Source organism: Labrus mixtus, chromosome 23, assembly GCF_963584025.1.
Source record: "Labrus mixtus chromosome 23, fLabMix1.1, whole genome shotgun sequence".
Taxonomy (NCBI): domain Eukaryota; kingdom Metazoa; phylum Chordata; class Actinopteri; order Labriformes; family Labridae; genus Labrus; species Labrus mixtus.
In genome coordinates, this window is record NC_083634.1 from 14386930 (window position 1) to 14408000 (window position 21071).

General features: G+C 43.4%; 1 protein-coding gene and 1 long non-coding RNA gene across 4 annotated transcripts in view; both read right to left on the reverse strand.

Moving 5' to 3' along the window:
* Positions 1-21071, reverse strand: part of LOC132958992 (uncharacterized) — a 195624-nt gene that overhangs the window by 129837 nt on the left and 44716 nt on the right. The gene's annotated exons all lie outside the window — the stretch shown is intronic.
* Positions 1-21071, reverse strand: part of slc8a4b (solute carrier family 8 member 4b) — a 97557-nt gene that overhangs the window by 31881 nt on the left and 44605 nt on the right. For all 3 annotated transcript variants that reach the window (XM_061032069.1, XM_061032068.1, XM_061032070.1), the window contains 10 exons: positions 17655-17913; positions 16347-16486; positions 15966-16118; positions 15633-15860; positions 15096-15512; positions 11877-11987; positions 11607-11759; positions 8967-9063; positions 8579-8770; positions 6426-6618 (listed from right to left, as the gene is read on the reverse strand). In XM_061032069.1, the coding sequence (XP_060888052.1) occupies positions 6426-6618; positions 8579-8770; positions 8967-9063; positions 11607-11759; positions 11877-11987; positions 15096-15512; positions 15633-15860; positions 15966-16118; positions 16347-16486; positions 17655-17913 (1943 nt within the window). The remainder of the gene's footprint in view (positions 1-6425; positions 6619-8578; positions 8771-8966; positions 9064-11606; positions 11760-11876; positions 11988-15095; positions 15513-15632; positions 15861-15965; positions 16119-16346; positions 16487-17654; positions 17914-21071) is intronic.

A 21071-nucleotide genomic window follows, 5' to 3' on the forward strand; every position in this document is an offset into this window, starting at 1 on the left:
AAACAAGGAAACATGAATGCAACCCTTGAATGCATCTGTATGTACTGTATGCACACATAAAGCATAACACAGTACACACACATACAGCACAACACAGTACACACACATACAGCACAACACAGTACACACACAGAAAGCACAACACAGTACACACACATAAAGCACAACACAGTACACACACATGAAGCACAACACAGTACACACACATACAGCACAACACAGTACACACACAGAAAGCGTGCAGATCGAGTCGATTCTGCAGTTCAAGGGATGTTTTATTTTGAGACCAGCTTTGGGTTAGTCACCCTACTTTGGTGACAGACGGAGAAACAGGTTGCAAATATCAAACACCCTACAAGCTCTTCGACACAGGCAAGCATCCACCCACATGCACACACACACACACGCACACACACAACTCACACTTTCAGGGTCTCAATTTCCTCCGTCGGTTTCTGTTGATTCCAAGAAACATCGCTGAAGGGAGAATGTGTCGTGAGTCGACTTCTCCTTCACCAGCAGCTAATGCATGATCACAGCTCTTCTGACAGCTTTGTCAAAAACACTAAGAACTTGTGTTTGGGCTTCATTAACACAAAAAAAAAAGCTACATGGCAGCATGCTGGGATTTAAAAAAGAAAAGAAAAGGAAAGCTCAATATTGCAAAGTGGTAAATCTGCTGGTGCACTTCAGGGGGTGTTTTCAGTGATCACTCTGCCGCGGTTCAAAACAAAACAACATGCTGTCTTTTTTGTTTTTTGACACAAATGTATTAAAAACTTTGCCAAAACAACTCATGTCTGTCGATAGGTTAGGGCTGACTTGGTAGATCTGTATTTTCATTTCTTCACAAGTTAGCATAATGTGCTCGGGTCTGATAGCTGTATTCTGACCAGCTTCGAGGCTGGTGTGACTTTTTCCTCTTATCTTCCTGAAACAAAAAAGATTGGCCTTCCCCGAAACCGAGACTGGCCAGTCAGTGACGCAATCATAGATAAGGCTAACACAAATTCAATTTACAGCCGATACAATCACAGGCTGTATGAAACATGGACATAGTCACAGTGACGTCATCGTCTGGTTCATGAAGAGAAACTCATATTGGAAATTCTAATTCCAAACTAACTTCTGGTCAGCCTGATAACCCACATTGGCTTCACTTTATAACACCAGCGGCTGCCCTTTAGGATCTCTCCAGCAACACCAACATGTAATCTAACATGTTGCAATATTCACAATGTTTACTCAAATATGTGGAGCTAACGCTTGGAAGCTTCACCTGATCAATTCTGTCAGAGACACTGTCATTAGGTAAAGTCCCTGACTCAACACAAGTAGTCCTCTTCTGTCTTTGTTGGTCTAAAACCCAACCGGGGAATCCTCCATGGTCGTCATTGTTGCGAGAATACTTTGTGGAACGGACAGATCGGCAGATGAAGCGACAATAAAAACAACAATAACAAACGTATGTGAGGTGAAGGAAAATGTAATTCGATGTAAGATATTTTATACAACAGTGCAGCCTCAGTCACAAGGTGACATACTGAAGGTATTAGTACTCTAAAACTGTTTCCCTATGTAAATGAAGCCACACACACACACACACACACACACACACACACACACACACACACACAGGGCAAGGCAGTAATTGAACAGGCGTCTGCACAGTTAGGTGGCGACACCTGTTAGAAATTTATAATGAGCAGCCAGGGGAGAGGACCTCACACACATTCACTCTCACACACACACACGCACACACACACACGCACACACACACGCACACACACACGAACGTCTGTGTCTTGGCTTTGACTCTTTGTACTGAGTTGCAGGTCAGAGGAAGGCTAAGAATAAACTGGCCGTGCTGAGCCCCTTTGTCTCTCACTTTCTCTTTCCTCCCTCCCTCTTGGACACACACACACACACACACACACACACACACACACACACACTGTTCATTTAGCCTATGACTTTATGCTGTAATGCGCTCATGATTAACAAATAGAACAACAAAAGAGAGAGAAGGTAGGAAGGCAGACAGGCTGACGGAGACAGAGGCAGGAGAGGCATTAATAAGAGAAATATTCAATGACTCAAAGGTACGGAAGGAATTTCTTCATACAGAAAAAAGCATTGTTTCAATTTGCTGTATGTGTGTGTGTGTGTGTGTGTGTGTGTGTGTGTGTGTGTGTGTGTGTGTGTGTGTGTGTGTGTGTGTCCGTACAGAGCGACTCAGAATAAATCCACTCGTGTGTAAGAAAACTGGCACATCCAAGTCATTCTTTCAGTCCATGACTCCAGCACGTCTCTCCCCAGTTCATAATTAAGTCATGACACAAAGACATCCTCCTTTATCTTCCCCCCCCCCCCCCCCCCCCCCGCAACCGTTCACTCTTCAGCTCGACATGTCTGACTCCATCTGCTTTTCCATCCACGTTAAACACCGACTGCGAAACCACCGCTTATTCGCACTGAGGACATAAATCTCCACCACGGTGTTATGAATACTCTCTGATATCTGTGTCTGCGGCACTGTTTTTCCATTCGATTTTTAAGATATGCGAGGAGGTCTCTTGCTTTGGAAACGTCGTCAGATACGAGTGTCAAACTGTCAGAGTGTACCGTGGTAGCTTCAGGTTGCACTCTCATGAAGACGAGACCGAGCTGAGAAATGCAAAGAGGCAGAGCCAATATGAGATATCTCACTTTTTAGTCACAAGTATGGATCAAGCTGAAGGAATTCTGAGCCCTATAGGTATGCTATAATTTAATATGATAGCATCTTCTGTTATGATTCCTGAATAATTAACTGCATTCACACAGTGACCAGTTTTCATCTGACGTAATGCTAAGGGAGGGAAGCGAAAATGCTGTCACAGTGGTTGCTGATTGTGGATTCACGTTCAGTCTCTCGTTGAACATCAAGGACTGTCCAGACCTGTTCTTTTTGTTAGCATCCTGAGGTATCTTTTGAGACTTCTTTATTCCTAGTTGTTGTCTGGTTGGTCACAAGTTTTTAAAACGTGTTTTTTTTTTTTTTTTGCCTACAACAAATGTCAAGCTGCAGCTGAGATAACCATGGCGACGCCACTATGAAATCATTAAGGGTTCTGTCTCATCACAGGGCCTTCAGAGGCACGCTTCACATTAAGCAGCGCTGTGAGCTGGCAGTTCATTTAATAAGGTATCTTTAAAGTCTCTTAAATAAGCAAGACACATCCGGCTGAAACCTGACCTCTAATGGCAGGAAGTAAGAGAAAACGGGGAGCTGACTCGATCAATGTGCTATCATATCATCTTTTATGGATTGAAGCTCATGAAATTGAACTCAAGACCCCCCCCCTTTTCTTCCCCTTTCACTTCCTTTTCCTCTCCTCTTGTCAGTTCAGCTCCAGAGCCTTTTAGATTTCCACCCCAAGAATTTAAAGCAGCACTGTGCTCAACCGATTTCTCATCCAACACCCACCCGTAGCCCTGTCCATGCTCTTACTTTTTCCGAAAATTCAGTGTTTTCCTCGACGTTTTTAGAAAGCTCATTCCCACAGACAGGATAAACACGGAAAGTGACAGATAAATGGAGGGTGCTTGAACGCAGAAAACAGACAAAATGGGTAAACAAAACTATTACGTAGGTTGAAAAAAAAAAAAAAAAGGTGCCCTAGGAGGAAAAAGGAAGAATGGAGGGTGATGTGATGCTGAGTTATGACCGGGTTGTGATCGGGCTAAATTGCCTTGGCAGTTAGTCCCTCTTCTCTGAGTAAAGGGTCAGACAGAGATGGATGGATAGAGAAGATGAGAGAGAGAGGAAAAATAAAGGAGCAAGGAGGTGAAGCAACAAGGGAGAGAGGGAGGAACAGAGGAGTTAACAGACAGTGGAGGGGGGGGGGGGAGATAAAGGTGACAGGGTTAAAAAAAAGCAAAGGTGAAAGGCAGAAAGATGGAAGATGCAAATGAGATGAGAGAAGAGAAGAGAAGAGAAGAGCAGGGGCAGGTAGAAAGGGAGGGAGAGAAAGAGGCATGAACATGATAGAGAGATGAGGTTAAAGGAGAAGCTGAACGGAGGAGGAGAAAAGGCAGGGGGGGGGGATCACAAAAACCACCCTGTGTGAAAGAAATCTAAAAATATACCAGACACAAAAACAGGGAGGGAGGTGTAAGAGATATCTGACAAAGAAAGTGAGAGAGAGAGAGAAAGAAAATTAAAGATAAAGAAAGGAATTAAAAAGCTTTACTGAGCAAATCCAAGGATGATAAAGAGACAAAATTCAGACATAAAACGAGGGCGAAGGAAGGAGGGGAGTCACAAAAAGGTGCGGTGGATAAAAGCTGATTTACATTTCGGTGGAGAAACGGACGTTTTTTTTTTTTTTGACACGGGGCTCAAAGGCGTAACGATGAAAAGAGGAGAGAAAACAAGAAGTCGCGGCAAAAAGAGACGAGAAATGAAGAGGAATAAAATAACAAGGGAGGAATATAATGGGATGGCGCAACCTATTTTTGAAAATTATTTCTCAAAGGTTTTCTGGTTGGTCCATCGTCTCCAAAGAGAGCAACACACACTGATGTAGCCTAACAGTATTGGATCAACTGTGATGGCAAAGCGTCTCTGACATCATGTATATAGAAAAGGACTGACTGCAATAAATCTAAAGATGTATTTGAGAATAAACACTCACGTCTCTGGACAGGCATACACCCTGGATGTTTCTGACTTGATTTTTCAAGTCACATTACTGATTTTGAAGTTGGGACGATTTCCCAACTTCAGCTTTTTTTTTCTTTTTTTTTTTCTTCCTAATTGCACCGGCGCAAAATTGCAGACAGCATCTGAAAGCACCATGGCAACAGCTGGCCGGCATGCCTTGCATGATGGTGTCTTCCCTCTCCTATCATAAAAGATATGAGTGAGGGGAAACATTGGCAGGAAATAGCTGCAGACACCAGCTGCAAGGGGAAAATGTGTAATGATTTGGCCTGGCTAGTTTTGCTGCTTTATGTTAGCGATGACGAGTGTGTGTGTGTGTGTGTGCGTGTGCGCGTGCGAGAGCGTTGTTTGACAGTGCGCTACAAGGCGACTGAAATGCACATAGATAAATCTGACTTCAACTTCTGTCTGTGGGAGTTTTTCAAAGGAAGCTGTCAATCCTCCGTCCCGACTTTAAACTCACTCAGGTCGGTCCCTTTTGTCAGCGCGAGTCGACATTCCACCACAACACTTACACAAGCGTACAGCGTGTGTCTGGCCGTAGAGATCGAAGGCGCACTGTTTTCTGAAGGTGAAAGTCGCGTCTATTTACAAAGGAAGGACCTACACCTATTCAAACTATTCATTTTCCATGAGCACACACACATGAATTCATACTCTGCCCTTATAGTGACACTCAGACTTAACCGCTGCTGGTAACAAGCTTCTTCTTTTCTTAATTCTGCTCCTGCACACATACATTTGTCACCTTGTACTTATGAGCACCCTCTTCGGAAGCGCCCACCCACCCTCCCTCCCTTGGCTCAACGTCGACGTCTTGACCCTCAGACGGATCTTCGAGCGAGAAATGGCCTCACTCCCAAGGTTTTCAACTGCAGTGCAGGGATAGAAGTTCATGAGCACAAACACACAGGTGGACACACACTCCATCTTCCCGGTCTTTATCGATGGGCAGGCCACAGACAAACAGCTTTTGAATCCACAACCACACTCACACTCATAGTTAATCAAACTATTCTCATTAGCATAAGAGCATTAACTAGCCCTATTCTGTAATACTTAAGCCCTGATTAATATTACTGACCTTGGACAATCAAGCACTTGGAAGAAAATGAAGGAAGCTAAATTTTCCTCACTTTGAAAACTGGTCTTTTCACAGATTTACTTGAACACCACACACACTCTCACACACACACACACACACACACACACACACACACATACACAGAGGCCTTGGTTTATAGGCCCCAAGAGGCACTGAGGAAACTGCATTCCCAACCGCTTTATGTATTGGTCAATTTAACACCGCTAACATCAGCATATTAAAAATGCATGTGCCCAAGGACGCCAGAGCAAGTGTGTGTGCGAGCATATGTGTGTGCAAGCATAATAATGCAGAGTAGCCTACCTTGAAGAGAAGCAATATTACACTGTTATCTACCTAATAGAGCTATTTATACAGTGGCTGAATGTTAACACCTAATTAACCTGAACAGCAGTTCTGAGTGAGTCAGTCACTCTGAAAGGAAACTGCAACGTGTCGCTGGTAATCAAACGATGTGTCACTCACCTGTAGTGGACGAGACTGTTGTAGTGTCCGTGTATTAGAAACCACATTGTGTCAAAAGTAAAGCTTCAAAAAAGTGCTTTGGGTTTTGATGAAGGCGAAAGTTTTCTAAGTGTGGTGATATAACAGTTACAACATGTCTGTACTTACATGGTCTCGTCATTCTGAAACTCAAGCTTGCCAGCGGCCAGTTCGTAGTCATCGCCTCCTCTGGCAGTGCCGTCCACAGTTCTGTAAGGGACAGCTACAAGGCCGCGAGCGCCCGACGTCCTCAGCACCTTCACCTCCATCACGCCTACGCTCTCACTCACCCTCTGACTGGCAGTCTCAAAGGTGAAGATACCTGGGAGAGAAAGAAAGAGGACGGAAGGAAGGAAGGAAGGAAGGAAGGAAGAAGGAAGGAAGGAAGGAAGGAAAGACATAAAGAAAGAAAGAAAGAGGACGGACGGAAGGAAGGAAGAAGGAAGGAAGGAAGGAAGGAAGGAAAGAAAGAAAGACATAAAGAACGAAAGAAAGAAAGAGGAAGGACGGAAGGAAGGAAGGAAGAAGGAAGGAAGGAAGGAAAGACATAAAGAAAGAAAGAAAGAAAGAAAGAGGAAGGACGGAAGGAAGGAAGGAAGAAGGAAGGAAGGAAGGAAAGACATAAAGAAAGAAAGAAAGAAAGAGGACGGAAGGAAGGAAAGAAAGACAGACAGAAAGAAAGAGGACAGAAGGAAGGAAGGAAGGAAGGAAGGAAAGACAGAAAGAAAGAGGATGGAAGGAAGGAAGGAAGGAAGGAAAGAAAGACAGAAAGAAAGACATAAAGAAAGAAAGAAGGAAGAAAGGAAGAAATTGAAGGAAAGAAAGAAAGAAAGAGGAAGGAAGGAAGGAAAGACAGAAAGAAAGAAAGGAAGAAGGAAGGAAGGAAGGAAGGGGGAAATTGAAGGAAAGAAAGAAAGAGGCGGAAGGAAGGAAGAAGGAGGAAAAAAGAAAGAAGGAAGAAAGCGAGGAAGAAAGAAGGAAAGAAAGAAAGAAAGAAGGAGAAAATTGAAAGAAAGAAGAAAGGAAGGAAGGAAGGAAGGAGGAGGAAAGAAAGAAAGAAAGAAAGAAGGAGGAAATAGAAATAAAGAAGGAAGGAAGCAAGGAAGGAATGAGGAGGAAAGAAAGAAAGAAAGAAAGAAGGAGGAAATAGAAGAAAAGAAGGAAGGAAGCAAGGAAGGAATGAGGAGGAAAGAAAGAAAGAAGAAGGAAACAGAAGAAAATAAGGAAGGAAGCAAGGTAGGAAGGAGGAGGAAAGAAAGAAAGAAAGAAAGAAGGAAGAAGATGTATTAAAAACAAAAAACAGTCTTATGAAAACTAGAGATGTAAATGATGGTTGATGAACACCTACGCTCTCGCTCTCTCTCTCTAAGGTGTGCCGTGTATACAGTGAAAGGGATAATAGATAACCACCCACTCTCTCCAGATGAAAGATAATTAGCATTAGGTAAACGCCCACTCAGCCTCCATCCCTTTAACTCTCTGTGGATGTTATCAAACTCTTGTTACTGAACAACATTAAGGCCGCTGGATCTCTTTCAGGCTTCTCATGATTGTTTTTTTTTTTTTTTCCGGGTCACCCTGGGACTCTGCAGCATGAAGCTGGCAGGATGCACACGTTTTCTATCAGATCCATGTCGTTAAATATATGACAGAATCACCTTGCATCGTGCACAGAAGGTGGCAATAAATAAGGCTACACCCCCTTAAAAGGCGATCAATAATAACAAAGGTCAAGAACAACCCCCATTCACTGAAGGAAGCTCCGCCCCTTCCATGTGAACACAGAGTCGAGAACAACCAATGAAGAGGGAGTTTGACTTCACTTTCTTTTTTTTTAGGAAGTCGTGACTCCACAATAAATATCAACAAAGATGATTTTTGTCATATTAATATGTTCTGCCTTCAAACACTGAGAAAGTGACGGCTGGAAATGTTCACATCATCAATCTCAAGACTGAGATAATCTGATGGTTTTGTGTGATGCTGAAGTGTGGAAACAGTCAAGGCTTAGTACTGAACGACACAAGAATGATTCAACTTGTAACTAATGAGTTGGGTTCACTCCTAGGTGGTGGAAGCATTCAAATCAATTAAGCTTTAACGCCTGATTGAGCGTCTTAGCGTGAATGCCAACATGAGAAAGTGGAATCTAGCGTTGCCTTTAAAGCGTTGTTTCAATGTTTGCGTCAAACTCTACATCTTTGACTCGTTCTTATAGGCCATGGATGAATTAAGGTAAAACATTTCAGTTGCATTGTTTTCGTCTCTGGAGTTCCTGTTACCTGCGTGGTCGTCATCGTAGATGGTCACGGTCGCTGTGTGGTTGTCACCCAGCACCGCCTTCGGGGTGACGCTGGCATCCGATGGGGCGGTGCCAATTTCCGGATAGCCGACCACCCGAGGGTTACTGAGGTGGACGTAGAAATACTCATCCTCCTCAAAGATGTCGTCGTCAATCACGCCGACCGTGATCTCTGACGGAAGGAACGCATTTATTGTAATTTAAGATTTTGTTACAGACTCACAGCACCAATATTTATGCAAGTTGATGTTGAAGCTGCGGGGGAGAAGAGGGGGGGGGGGGGGTGTAACTGGAAGACCTCTACTTCCTCAATGACACTCATTTTGAAAAATGTGTCATGAATTGTAACTGTCACTGTCATTTTTTACCTTTGAGGGTCTCTCCGGGCTTAAAAACCAGCGTTCCCTCGGCAAACTCATAATCCGAACCTGCGTTCGCTGTACCGTCCTCTGTGCGATAATCCACCTGGGGGAGGGGGGGGGGGGGGGGGGGAGAGATATGAGCACAGAGAAGTGGGGTGAGACGAGGGAGAGAGGGAGCGAAGAGAGCCGTCAAAGATGAAACAGAAAGGGAACAGATATACGAAAAGGGTAGATAAGCACAAAGGGAGAGGAAGAATAGAGAACGCAGAGAGAGAGAGAGAGAATAAAGATGGAGGAGAGGCATTTGGGGAGAAGAGAACAGAGGGTGAGAGAAAACAAGAGAAACAGCTTCATTAAACTGAGCCCTGTGGTCAGATACAGTCTGATAATAAAGACTTTGAAGATAGTACAACAAAACTTCCTCCTCTTCTTCTTCTCCTCCTCCTCCTCTCTTCTCTCTCCATCTGGCCTGTTTATTAACACTATCCGTCCTGTTCAAAGGCAGCTAACATAATCACCTTTGTTTCCTTAAAGCAAACTCGTTCAGCTGCTATGAAAGAGAGAAAAAAAATAAAAATCTGTATTTCTAAATAATCCGCTGCTGTTTTGTAGGCAGAGCTGGATCTGTGACTCAAGTGTTGGTGGTGCTATTGTAGCTTTATTCTGAGCTCAGCTCTATTTATAACTCTCGATGAAATGTTCATGAGTGACACAGCTCTAAATTTACTTTTCAATGCATCCATCACAGAGGCTCACGTCGCCGGGACTCCTGAATACCGATGCTTCACAATCGCTCAGATGCCGCTTTTAATATTTACAAATAGACATTAGAGTTTCATGAGAATATAAATATCTTGCTGTTATTAAAAAAAAAACAGAAAAAAAAAAGTTTTATAAATGAATAGAAAAATAAAGAACGTGTCCTTAAACACCCTAAAGTCGTCTAAAGTCAATTCTTCTATGTGCTTGCATGTATGAAAATCAACTCAAGAAACTCAAGGAGCTGGTGTCCTTGCATGTTTTTAAATCTTAAATGAAAGTCCTGGAAGCAGATCCTATATGATGTCGATGTTATTAGTTTAACTGCCTGAACTGCTGACTCCAAGATTTGATTAAAAGATGTTTCTCTTTTTAAGCAAAATTGAGTCTTTTGTAAATTGCCCTTCGTCTCCCTCTGTGTCTCTGTGTGTAACTTTGTGTTTGTGCTGCTGACTGTCTTAGCTGGGTCTACATTGGAAAACGAGTTCTTAATCTCAATGGGACCAACTTGGTTAAATTAAGGTTAAAAAAATAAAAAATGGCTTAAATTGCCATGTCAGCACAAACATTCTTGCGTATACTTTCTCTACTTTATACTTTCACACCAACTGAATTATCACTGGACTCTGACGTCAGCTTCAACTCTACCCACGTTACAGTCTTTTTTGCATTTAGCTCTTTATTTTGGGTTTTAAAATCGGAAACTCTGGTTCACTGTCACAGTGTTATCAGCCATTTGTTCATGTGCAGCAGGCAACCGTATTTGACGGAAAGCAGTAAAATGCACATACACGCAAACACAGTCAGGTTTAGCTTGTAAAAGAAGTGGAGCGTTGAGCAGCTGAAGAGACAAAGATAAAGAAGTCAAACTTGGACAAAAAGCCACTTTGGATGTACGCTTACGTTTATCTGCAGGATGTGTAATAATTATTTTCTAACAAGTGTAAAATAATGTGTTGCATTTGCACCTTGTTTCCAGACCGGCTCATAAATGTAGACGACTTCTTGTTAGCTGGTTTTTATTGACTCTTTGGTGCTAAAGTTGCCAAACCTTTTCAGGAATTAACTGCTTTGTGCTTTTTGGAAGTTTTTCAGGGATTATAAAAGGCTAACAAAGGTTTGCAGTCAGGGACTGAGAATAGAACAATTGTGTTGTTACAAGTGTGTCATCAAGAAGTGGAAAGCCCTCTTTGCTCAACATAATCAGCTTTACGTCTCTAAAGTGCTGCTCAGACACCGGGCCTTGACGAGCCTTTGTGTGGGTTAAATAGGCCACTTCACTTGACAAAATCCGCCTTCAGTAGACGGCAGGCTGAGGCCGATGCCGTCAGACAGCACTGATGTTGCATGGTAGTTTCATGTGTACACAAGAAGAAGAAACGCGAAGCCCCTGTTGTGACAGGGCGCTCCACTGACAGACGCAGACTCTCGGTTTGAGACTCGAAATAAAATCTCTTATTCAGAGTATCAGGCCAGCGTCAAGCCAAAGACCAATGAGCCTCTGCAAAACGATGTTATTTCTTTGAGCTACAGCCTGAGCGTAAAAGCTAAAAACATATATCAAAAGAAACTGTTGTGTTGTTGTGTCTACCAGATCTCCCTTCTGTCATTTTACAAGCCCCTGACCAGAAAAGAAAAAACAAGGATGTTCAAAGCCTCAAGAGTGAGAGCATGCTATATGGGAAAGATCAGACCGAGAACTGGAAAGCTGCCAGAACTGTGATTGAAATCAGTTCAAAGTCGATTTTGTCTGCTCCTGTCTACATCTTTTGGCTTCCCTCCCTCAGACTCACTCAGACCTTTCTCTACACACACACACAGCTCTTCTAAGCGACCCTCGAGCCTTTCATTAATCCCCGACACACACATGAAAACATGAACGCTAACCTTGACAGTAACTCCGGGGTCTCCGCCATGTCTGGCAACAGTCAGCTTCAAGGAGCCACAGTTCTCAAAGCACTGGTACAAAGGGGGTTCAAAGTCCATCCTGATGGTGTGAGGGTCGTCCTCTTGGGCCTGGGTCTCATGGCTGCTCACCACCTGATAGAATGGATGGGGGGGGGGGGGGGTAAAAAAAAGTGTCATTACAGAGGCTAGTGTGTTTTCTGTGCTGTGAGCAACAGGTGCGACGGTTTTAAAGGGGAAACTACTTCTCACCTTGCGAGCCTGGTCAGCAGCGTGCTTCTTGAGGATGTTTCCAGCTCCGATCATCATCCTGGTTGCCTGGATACGGTAGAAGGCTCTGCTCTTCTGCTGCTGCATCAAGACCTATGTGACAAAAACCAACCAATTAAAAGTCTAATTTATCCACAACCTAAATTGAGGTGTTTTAAGAGCCTTGTTCGTGCTCTAGTAAGTTGTTCCTATTGATGCTTTTTTTTTTTTTAAGTTAAATTTTAAGGGCCATTTTTTTTGTCTTTATTGGACAGGACAGCCGAAGAGAGACAGGAAACGTTGGGAGGAGAGTGGTGTTGTAGTACTCAAAATCAATCTTGAACCACTTTTTGAAGTTTTTTGGTCCCGTCTCGGAGTAGAAAGCATTTTCAATCGGTCTCGTCTCGGGTTTCTGGGAGTCTGGGCGTACTCCTAATTTTAAATCTAGACCGGTCAAGACCTCCACTGTTCAGCTATTTTCCCGAGTAATTAAAGTGATTAGAAGGGAAACGCCTCTTTCTAAAAGAACAAATAACTTCAGTTCATTTATAATTAGATTTTTATTCCCATAGCAACCTCCCTTGTGTTACAGTCTAAGTGAGTGACGGCTGCACACAAGACGATGATTTTTTCACTGATATTTATCGTCTTGGTCTTGACTCGGTCTCGATCCCTAAATGTCTCATTCTTGTCTCGGTCTCTGAGTACTCTGGTCTAAGGACAGTTTCAGTGTGATTCCACTGTGGTCCTTTTTTAATATGTGAAAGAACATCTTCATAGCACTTTAGATTGTAGTTGGTTTTCCTACTCTAAACTACAAATCTGATGTGCTTGATCAATCTATAAGATTAACTTTACTGAAATGTTTTTGAGAAAAGCAATGAAATACACCAATGATCTGCCAAACAGAAACAAATAATTTGGCCAACATATTGTAGCGATCGTTAAACTAAAAGTGGCCTTGCAGCTGGGAATGCTGAGATTTATTCACATAAGTGGGAAGTGAGTCAGCTTTTTCCCTCTTCGGAGGGATGGAATCTGTAATTGTTTGTTTACTTAAACTTAATCTGTTTTTTTTTTTCCTCCAGAGAAACTTGGCTTAACTTAATAAAAGTCCAAATTCCAAGAGGACCACTATTTAGTTTTTAATTAATGGTTCATTACAACTCAAGACCCTTAATTTATCCGGGGGCAGTTTAATCTCCAGTGCATCTGTCGTTCTTATTTACAGCACGATGCTGAAGGGAGGAGCCGCGGGGACGTGGAGGCCTGAGTGCAAACAAACATCTGGGAGCGTGCCCATTGCACCTCCGGGAGAACTGCCAAACACGCTTCCTTCCCTGCTTTCAAAAATCAGATTAAAAATTGAAGAAGAAATGTGTCGAGGAGGAGACAAGGTAAGAAAGAAGGGGGGGCGGCGAAAGGGAGGCTTCAACAGTTTGATGCTTAACCGCTTTTCTCTTCAGGAGGGACACCTGGGAATCTAGTCTCTGTGAGAGGCCACGACAACCAAATACTGAACTAAAGCCAAATTTAACCTTCAGTTAAATTTGAAAACAAAGCACTTACAGTACTTTCAATAGCTCATAAACACTCCCTAACAATTAACAACCTAACTTCCCCAAAAAACCTTCACTCAAGGTCCACTTGCAAGCTTTTGGAAGAGCCTTCGACCAAAGAGCCCAAAGACACGGCTTGAACACAGCTACCTCTAAAAGCTGAAGGCTCATAGAAAAAGCGGGTCACAAGTGGACCTTGTAGTGCGAATTTTTTGTCGACTTACATCCACCAAGGTCAGGGATTACGTTTCGGGTTTCACTTTTGTAACATTCATGGAACTTACCGGGCAAAATATGACTTGGATGGCAGGCGGGCTGCACATTACAGTGCTGTCAATGAAGCCGACTGGCAGCATCCTCACTGCAGACTATTGGTTCATCAGCACATGACATAACATGAGGGTTGCCCTTCAGAATATATTTTACTGTGTGTGTGTGTGTGTGTGTGTGTGTGTGTGTGTGTGTGTGTGTGTGTGTGTGTGTGTGTGTTCATCTGAGCCAACACTTCACTTCACTTGTTTGTATTCAGTGTGTGTGCATAATAGCTGTGTTTGATGAATAAGGAGGTTCATTTTAAGTAAGTTTAGAAGAACAATATGGTTCAGAAGTCACTCTTTGAACATTTCAAAAACTTTTCTGTGTAACAGCTGTTTGCTGCCGTGCCGGCTATCACCCGTAAGACACCTGGTTCACATCTAAATTTGTCACAGCGTCACCTCCAACACAAAGTCACCCTCAAGAGGAGACGCATACCAAATGTGATGCACGATGCTACGTTCTCCACTCGATCATTTTGTAAGATGTAAAGGCCTTTCTTTTTTTTTTTTTTTTTTTTTTTACTCACAAGCTGAGAAAAGAACTAAAGTTTGAGAGGAAACAAAAGTCAAGACAGAGAAGATGAAGAGCGAACAAGGTGAACGATATGAGAGCAGCAGCTTACAGGCGTCATGTTTATACAAATGTAGAGATTATTTTTCAAAGGATGACCAAACTAATACACATTAAAGTCCTTATTTCATTCTTTTTTTTTGGGATAAAAATATATTTTTTTCTATTTAAAGAGCATCCGCTAAGAAGTTAATACCATTTTCATGTCTTTGAGTTACGTACAGAGGAAGGGATTAGCTTACGCTAGCATAAAAAATGAAAGCAGAGGAACTCTATCGAACACACAATCCTCTCTCTGAACGCTAGAAATAAGCTCATTATCACCTCTAAAGCTCTTTTTTTTTTTTTTTAACCATGCACAAACAGAAATATGACAATACAGGCTTTAGAGGGAGTATCGCGTTGCTAGCTATATTTTAGTAAACGCGCCACAGCAAATCCAGTGGGTCACTGCGATAGCTGCTTTTTTTTTCTCTCTCTACGAAACAGCTGTGAATTCTTTCTTAAACTTTATTGAACAACCAGAGTGTGATTGATTGAGCTTCAAACTTAAGACAATGCTGACAATGCTCAGTCTTAATATAAGCTAATCACCTTCCAGTTCATACTCAACAAACAGCTGTTTCTTTTTAGCATGACTCACTTAAAATAAATAAATACTAGATATTATAGCCTTCTTTACTACACTGAATATATACTTTTCTGTACTATAGTATACTACTCCACTATGCTACTGTTTAAGTTACAAAGCTAATATAATGTGACTCCTCCTAACCTGATAGTTAGCCATCTCAATCAGTTGCTCCATGTCTTTATCCGGGTGCCTCTGCTTTAGGTCCTTCAGTGTCCTCGCCATATCCCGTCTGGCCTCATCCTCTTCATCCTTGGCTCCTCCCTCCTCCATCAACCCTCCGTCCAGCCCGCCGTGACAGTTCAACGCCATCTGCCCGTCGAGCTCGAGCATGTCCATCTTGGTGAAACCGCCCGGACCGAGCGCTCCTCCTCCGCCTCCTCCGTCGATACCGCCTAGCCCGCCGTCCGCCACTCCCTCAGTCTCGATGATGATGCCCCGATGCTTGTCGGCACGGTAGCGCTTGCGGACGTATTTGTAAAAGAGGAGGCGGCGGTCGGCCACCCAGGCCTGGACCACGCAGAGGGGGAAGAAGAGGAAGGTCAGAACCGCCTCCCATACCTATAGAAGAAGAAGAAGAGAGGCGTCACAGTTAACATCCCCCTTCAATGTGTTCTCTCCTTTTTCAACCTGAATTCCTCTTCCTCCTTTTTTCCAGCTTTAAAGTCTGTTCGTCCTTACCTCCACCTCTCCAGGGGAGAAGACGCTCAGAATCAGGTACAGCCAAATGTAGGCGAAGATACTCCAAGCCGCCGTGACGAAAAACACGCGAAGGTGTTTGATTTTGCGCGTCTCGCCGTCGGGAACGACATACACACACAGGGCGATGATGACAAACATGTTGAAGGCAGCGCTGCCCACGATTGTGCTGGGGCCCAGAGAGCCGGCCTCGAAATTGTGGCCACACACCTAGAAGGAGGGGGTGATAATCGGATTATCGTGTTCCCATTACTTCTTTTTTTTTTTGTATCAGTTAATCTAATGTGAAACCACCCAGGCTCGTATTGTACTCACCTCAATAACAGACAGCAGGATCTCAGGGGCACTGGAACCTAAGGCCATTAGAGTGAGATTAGAAACAGTCTCATTCCAGATCCTGACCGTGGCCGTGGTGGTCTCACCATTCGGCCTCTTTATTGTGATTTCCTTCTCCTGGGAAGTTATGACCTGGAAAGGACAGGAGAGGAGGAGAGTATGGAAAGAAATGGAGAGTTGACGACGAGCAACAACAATTTCATGAAAGTGGAAACCAAAGGGGGAAAAAAGCATTGAAGGTATAGAGCCAAAGAGAAGATACAACAAACAAAAAACAAGAAAAAGAAAGAAAGAAATGAGGCGGTGAGGAGGTAACGCAGGGGGAAAAAATGAAAAAAGTGGAAAAACTTTCTTGCCTACCTCTATAGATGACATAAAACGATCGGCTATAATGCTCATGCCCAGAAACATGTAGATGAGGGCTACGAAGTACACAATGGCCCTCGCCACTTTGTCCCCCACGGAGGGGTTCTGAGGGTTCCACACGGGCAGCACCACTCCTGAAACAAATGAAAAACAGAAAATCAAACAAGAATCACAAGGAGCACTCAAAAATGTCTCTTAAAAAAAAAAATGATTTGGCAGTACAACCTGATTAAAGGTTTTAATAAGTGGGAGATTTTCCATACGGTCCCATTTGTCCTGCTCAAACTTAATGAAATGGATCGATGCATTCTGGGTTCGGGACAGCACGTTGGCACCGGCAGACGATAACTCAACCAGTTTCGCTCGGAGGCAATGAAACACTGTCGCCTTTAATTGCTTTGGCCGCCCTGGTGTGGTAGCGTGATGAATATGCTGCTGACATTGTTTAACTTAAACCAGTGCGTTTGGCGCCTGGCAACGGGCATATCAATTTCCGTCCTTTCATTTGCAGAGCCCCGGGATGGGCAGCCGAGAATACGCTCGCAAAATGGTCCCATATGAGATGTAAACCATGGATACTGAGCAGCTAGCTACATTATCATGATGATGTGATCGGGTAGAAAAATGAGATGTGGTTTATATAGTCACCATAGGAATAGCATAACATGGCGATTTAGCTGCTTTCAAGGAAGATAAGTGCTCCCACCATGTGAATAATTCCCCCAAATGGCCGAATATGAAGTTATTACAGTCTATTTGTATATGGTATAATGGCTCCATATATCCTGGATGGATAATAACATCACTCCAATAGAGATTTGTCTATTATATCGACAGGATAGTAACCATGGGGACGCTTATAGCTATATAAATGCAGTTAAGACATTGATTCATTCATGCATCCACGGCCTCCATTATGGCACAGGCATAGCAATCAATCATAATGCACATGACTACTTATTGGTTCTTACATTCAACCCATTGTGCAAGCCTCTTAATAAATAAGTTCTGTAAATGAGCCAGTTAAAAAGTGCAGGAAAGTTTGAGTGTCTCCTAGAAATGGCCTGCAGAAATCTGCTGTGTGTCAAAGATGAACTTTAACGTCATTTTGTTGAGCTTTGATAAACCGCTGTGATATTAATAGTTTACACAGATTACCAAACATTAGTCTTCTTAACCCTGTCATTACTTAATTTTTCAATAAGCCACACGTACCGAAGGGTTAATAGTAAGACATTAATCCTGTGTGTTCATCGTAATCCCTCCTTTCATTCATGCAATTAAAAAGGCCAGTCTGCTCACCTTCCTGACACGGGTCTCCACTAGCTGAGCAGTTGCTCTCAGGCGCACCTGCACGGACGGATCCAGGACATGATAGGAGGAGAAAGCAGGAGGAGAAGAAGAAGAGGGATGAAGAGAGGCGGAAGTGGGGGTGAGAGGTGAGCGAGGATGGAGGCAGGGACATGGCTGCTGGAGCCATTTCCGCCGCTGCTGCAGCTGCAGGTCCTTCACTGGACTCTACTGGTTCTACTCGGCCCGTGTGGAGTGGAACGGCCAAATCCTGGAGGTACACAGAGACAGGGAAGAAAGATCAGGCTGTTAGTCAACCCTTCAATCCCAGCAGGCCGTTGAATTACTCATTTATTACTTCTATTGGCTATAAAAACACCTTCTGTTTTTTCATCTCAGCTCAAGTGCCTTTAATTGAAGCGTGTAGAAAATGATAAAAGTTTAAATGAATCCACAGCTGCTAGCGAAACGTCTTAAGGGCTGGCGGCTAACAGCGACGACTTTCTTCACTTTAAGTGAACTCAATAGAGGTAGCTTTATGGTAGATTAAAAACAAATCAAAACGAAACAACAGCCATAAATACAGGTCATTACATAAAAGCCAGTCTGAAAAAGAGCCTGTATTTATGATGTTAATAAAATGACACGCTTGCAGCCATCGATTGTAATAAAGTTAAAATAATAAGGTCTGTAATAACGCTGAGGTGGATGAAGCTGGCCTGAGCTCCTCAAGAGCCCAGTTTAGAAAAAAAAAAACAATCACCTCTTATTTTAAATGTGGGGTGTAGAGAAGTCAATAGCAACCTCTTTTTTTTTTTTTTTTTTTCTGGACCACAGAGCAGACGGTAGAAACACATTCGTACTCTATTTGTAATGTGTACTTCAGAACTTAAGGGTTGTTTTCCATTCAGACTTTAAGACGTGAATCTCCCAGAGCAACACAGGCTATAAACCGACTCTTACAGCACGAGGCAAAGCAAGCGGCAGGCCTCTCATCCCCGAAAGATCAACAGAAAACTCTTCAGAATCAGTTATGATAGCATAGATTAAAAAAATGTAACTGGAGTTGGCTTGGTGGTCGGGGTGGGCGCCCCATGGCTTTAGTCCCACATGCCCTCAAAAACATAAATACTTCCCTTTTTATGTAAGTGTTAGAATTTTAGTGGGGTTATTTTTTTCATTTTGAGCCATGGAGGAGGAGCTGCCTGAGAGGCGGAGCTCAGGGCAAAGGAATCTTCCAGGTCCCTTGCTGCTGCTGCTGCTGCTGCTGCTCATGGATCTTTTGATGCAAGTGCACAATAATACGTTCAAACTTGGGGCGTTCTCTTTGCACTGTGAACACTATGTCTGCAGACAAACCGGACGATCGGTGCATCCCCTGTACCTTTGTGCAAATCATGGACTCCATAATGAAGTGTCTTGTGCGTACCAGTCAGTTCACACCACTGCGAGTGTGTGCAGCCAGCTGTGAAAGCTGCACTTTGCTGCAGATTCGACACAGCTATACAGTGTTGATCAGTAAACATTTGGGGAGTGTAGAACAAGCAGTCGACAGCGGGGATACAACAGCAACATGTTTCCATTACAAGGAAGCCAAGCGGCTGTTATGTTGGACCAGAGCTAATATGATGTGAAGGAAAACAGACAGACAAAAAAAACAAACAAGGAGGAACAGTTTGAACTCGCAGAGTTAGGGCAAATCCCTGCAAACGCACCAAACACGGGAAGTAAATACGAACACACGCACACACACACACGCACACACACACACACACACACACACACACACACACACACACACACACACACACACACACACACACACACACACACACACACACACACACACACACACACACACCAACAGTATCAGTCAGCCTCAGTAGTATAGAAGTTGCTGACCTTGTACTTGCATACTCATTCACACATACTCTAAACTAGTCAGCCTTGGGGGATAAATTGCTGACCCCGTCTTCCCACAAGCACACACTCCACACACACACACACTCCACACACACACACACACACACACACACACACACACACACTCCACACACAGTTAGTCACCATTCGTGACATTAGCAGGGAGTTGCTGACCCTGTCTTCATCTATCTTCCAGGGTCTCGCTACTCTGACAACAACCTGTCACTTCAATGCTCAATCCCATCTCTCCTCCGCCACTGCTTCCCTCCTTTTCCTCGGTCTACCCCTCTTTTTTTCTCCATTACGGTCGGAAATTAGACTTAGAGATTGCTGTTAGAGTGCTGAGGGAAATTTTGAAGTCTCACATATTTAAAAAAAAAAAATCCTTCCCTAGTCTCTTAAGTAGCCTCTTCAAAAGTCGTTTTGACCACGTAACACACCATTAAGCGTCAAGGGGAGCCCTGTGAAAACTCCTCTGTGGATGCCTGACTTTGCAATTAGTCACTCAGTTTTTCCACGCACTCACAAAGAATGAGCACAGTTTGAACATTGGTTGAACTGAATGAAATAATAACGGCTTTAAAACTAAGATTTTTTTTTTTTCTCTGTTCCAGACTGAACCTCAGGATTACATAATAATGCAGGTGTCACATGAAACGAGCAATCGGAGGCTGAGCCTTGCAGCCCATAGCATTGTGAGTCACTTAGTCTTGACAGAGAGCTGAAACAAAAGTTGAGGCGGCAGCAGCAGGAGCAGAAGAAGTAGACGGAGGAAGAGATGGTGATGATGAAATATTGCCTTTTTGTTGCATTCTTTCTATTTCCCGCTAAAAAGCTGGCACATAAAGCAACTCAACCATCAGCAGTTAAGTTAAAGAATAAGGTTTTTTATGCTAGAAGTCACTGATGAACCCTCAAGTTGCTAACCGAAAGCAGGAAAGATGAGCGGCTGCAGGAAGCTGGTAATCAAACAGCTTTAATGTGTTAACTGAAAATTATTTAAGTCATGTCATTGAGGCTCTAAACTGATTTTTGCTTGTGCAAAGAAGTCCTCCAAACACCTGTACACACACTTTGATGTTGAAAATGGAAAGTTATCTCCTAAAAGCTGTAAAGATTTAACTAGTGTGCACACATCCAGGCAAAATCAACACACTAACTAATCTGCCCGACCTCCCACAAATGACTCCATGTCCTCTTTTCCTCAACATCTGACTCACCAGTACCTCTGAGCCTTCTTTCTCTTTCTCTCTCCTCTTTTTCTTTTCCCCGCTTGCCCATCTTTTCCTTCTCCACCGCCCTCCCAGCCTCTCCACCACGGCTCCTTCACCTCTGGCTCACTTCTGTGCGAGCATCTCTGTGAGTTAATGTCCTCCGTCTTTCTCTTCCTACGCGCCACTTCACGTCTCTAGCACCACTCCATAATCTCTGCTCGCTTTCCTTTCACCTCTGATCTATCCACCCATCATTGCTCTTTTAATGCCATCCTAAATAGTAAACAATCAG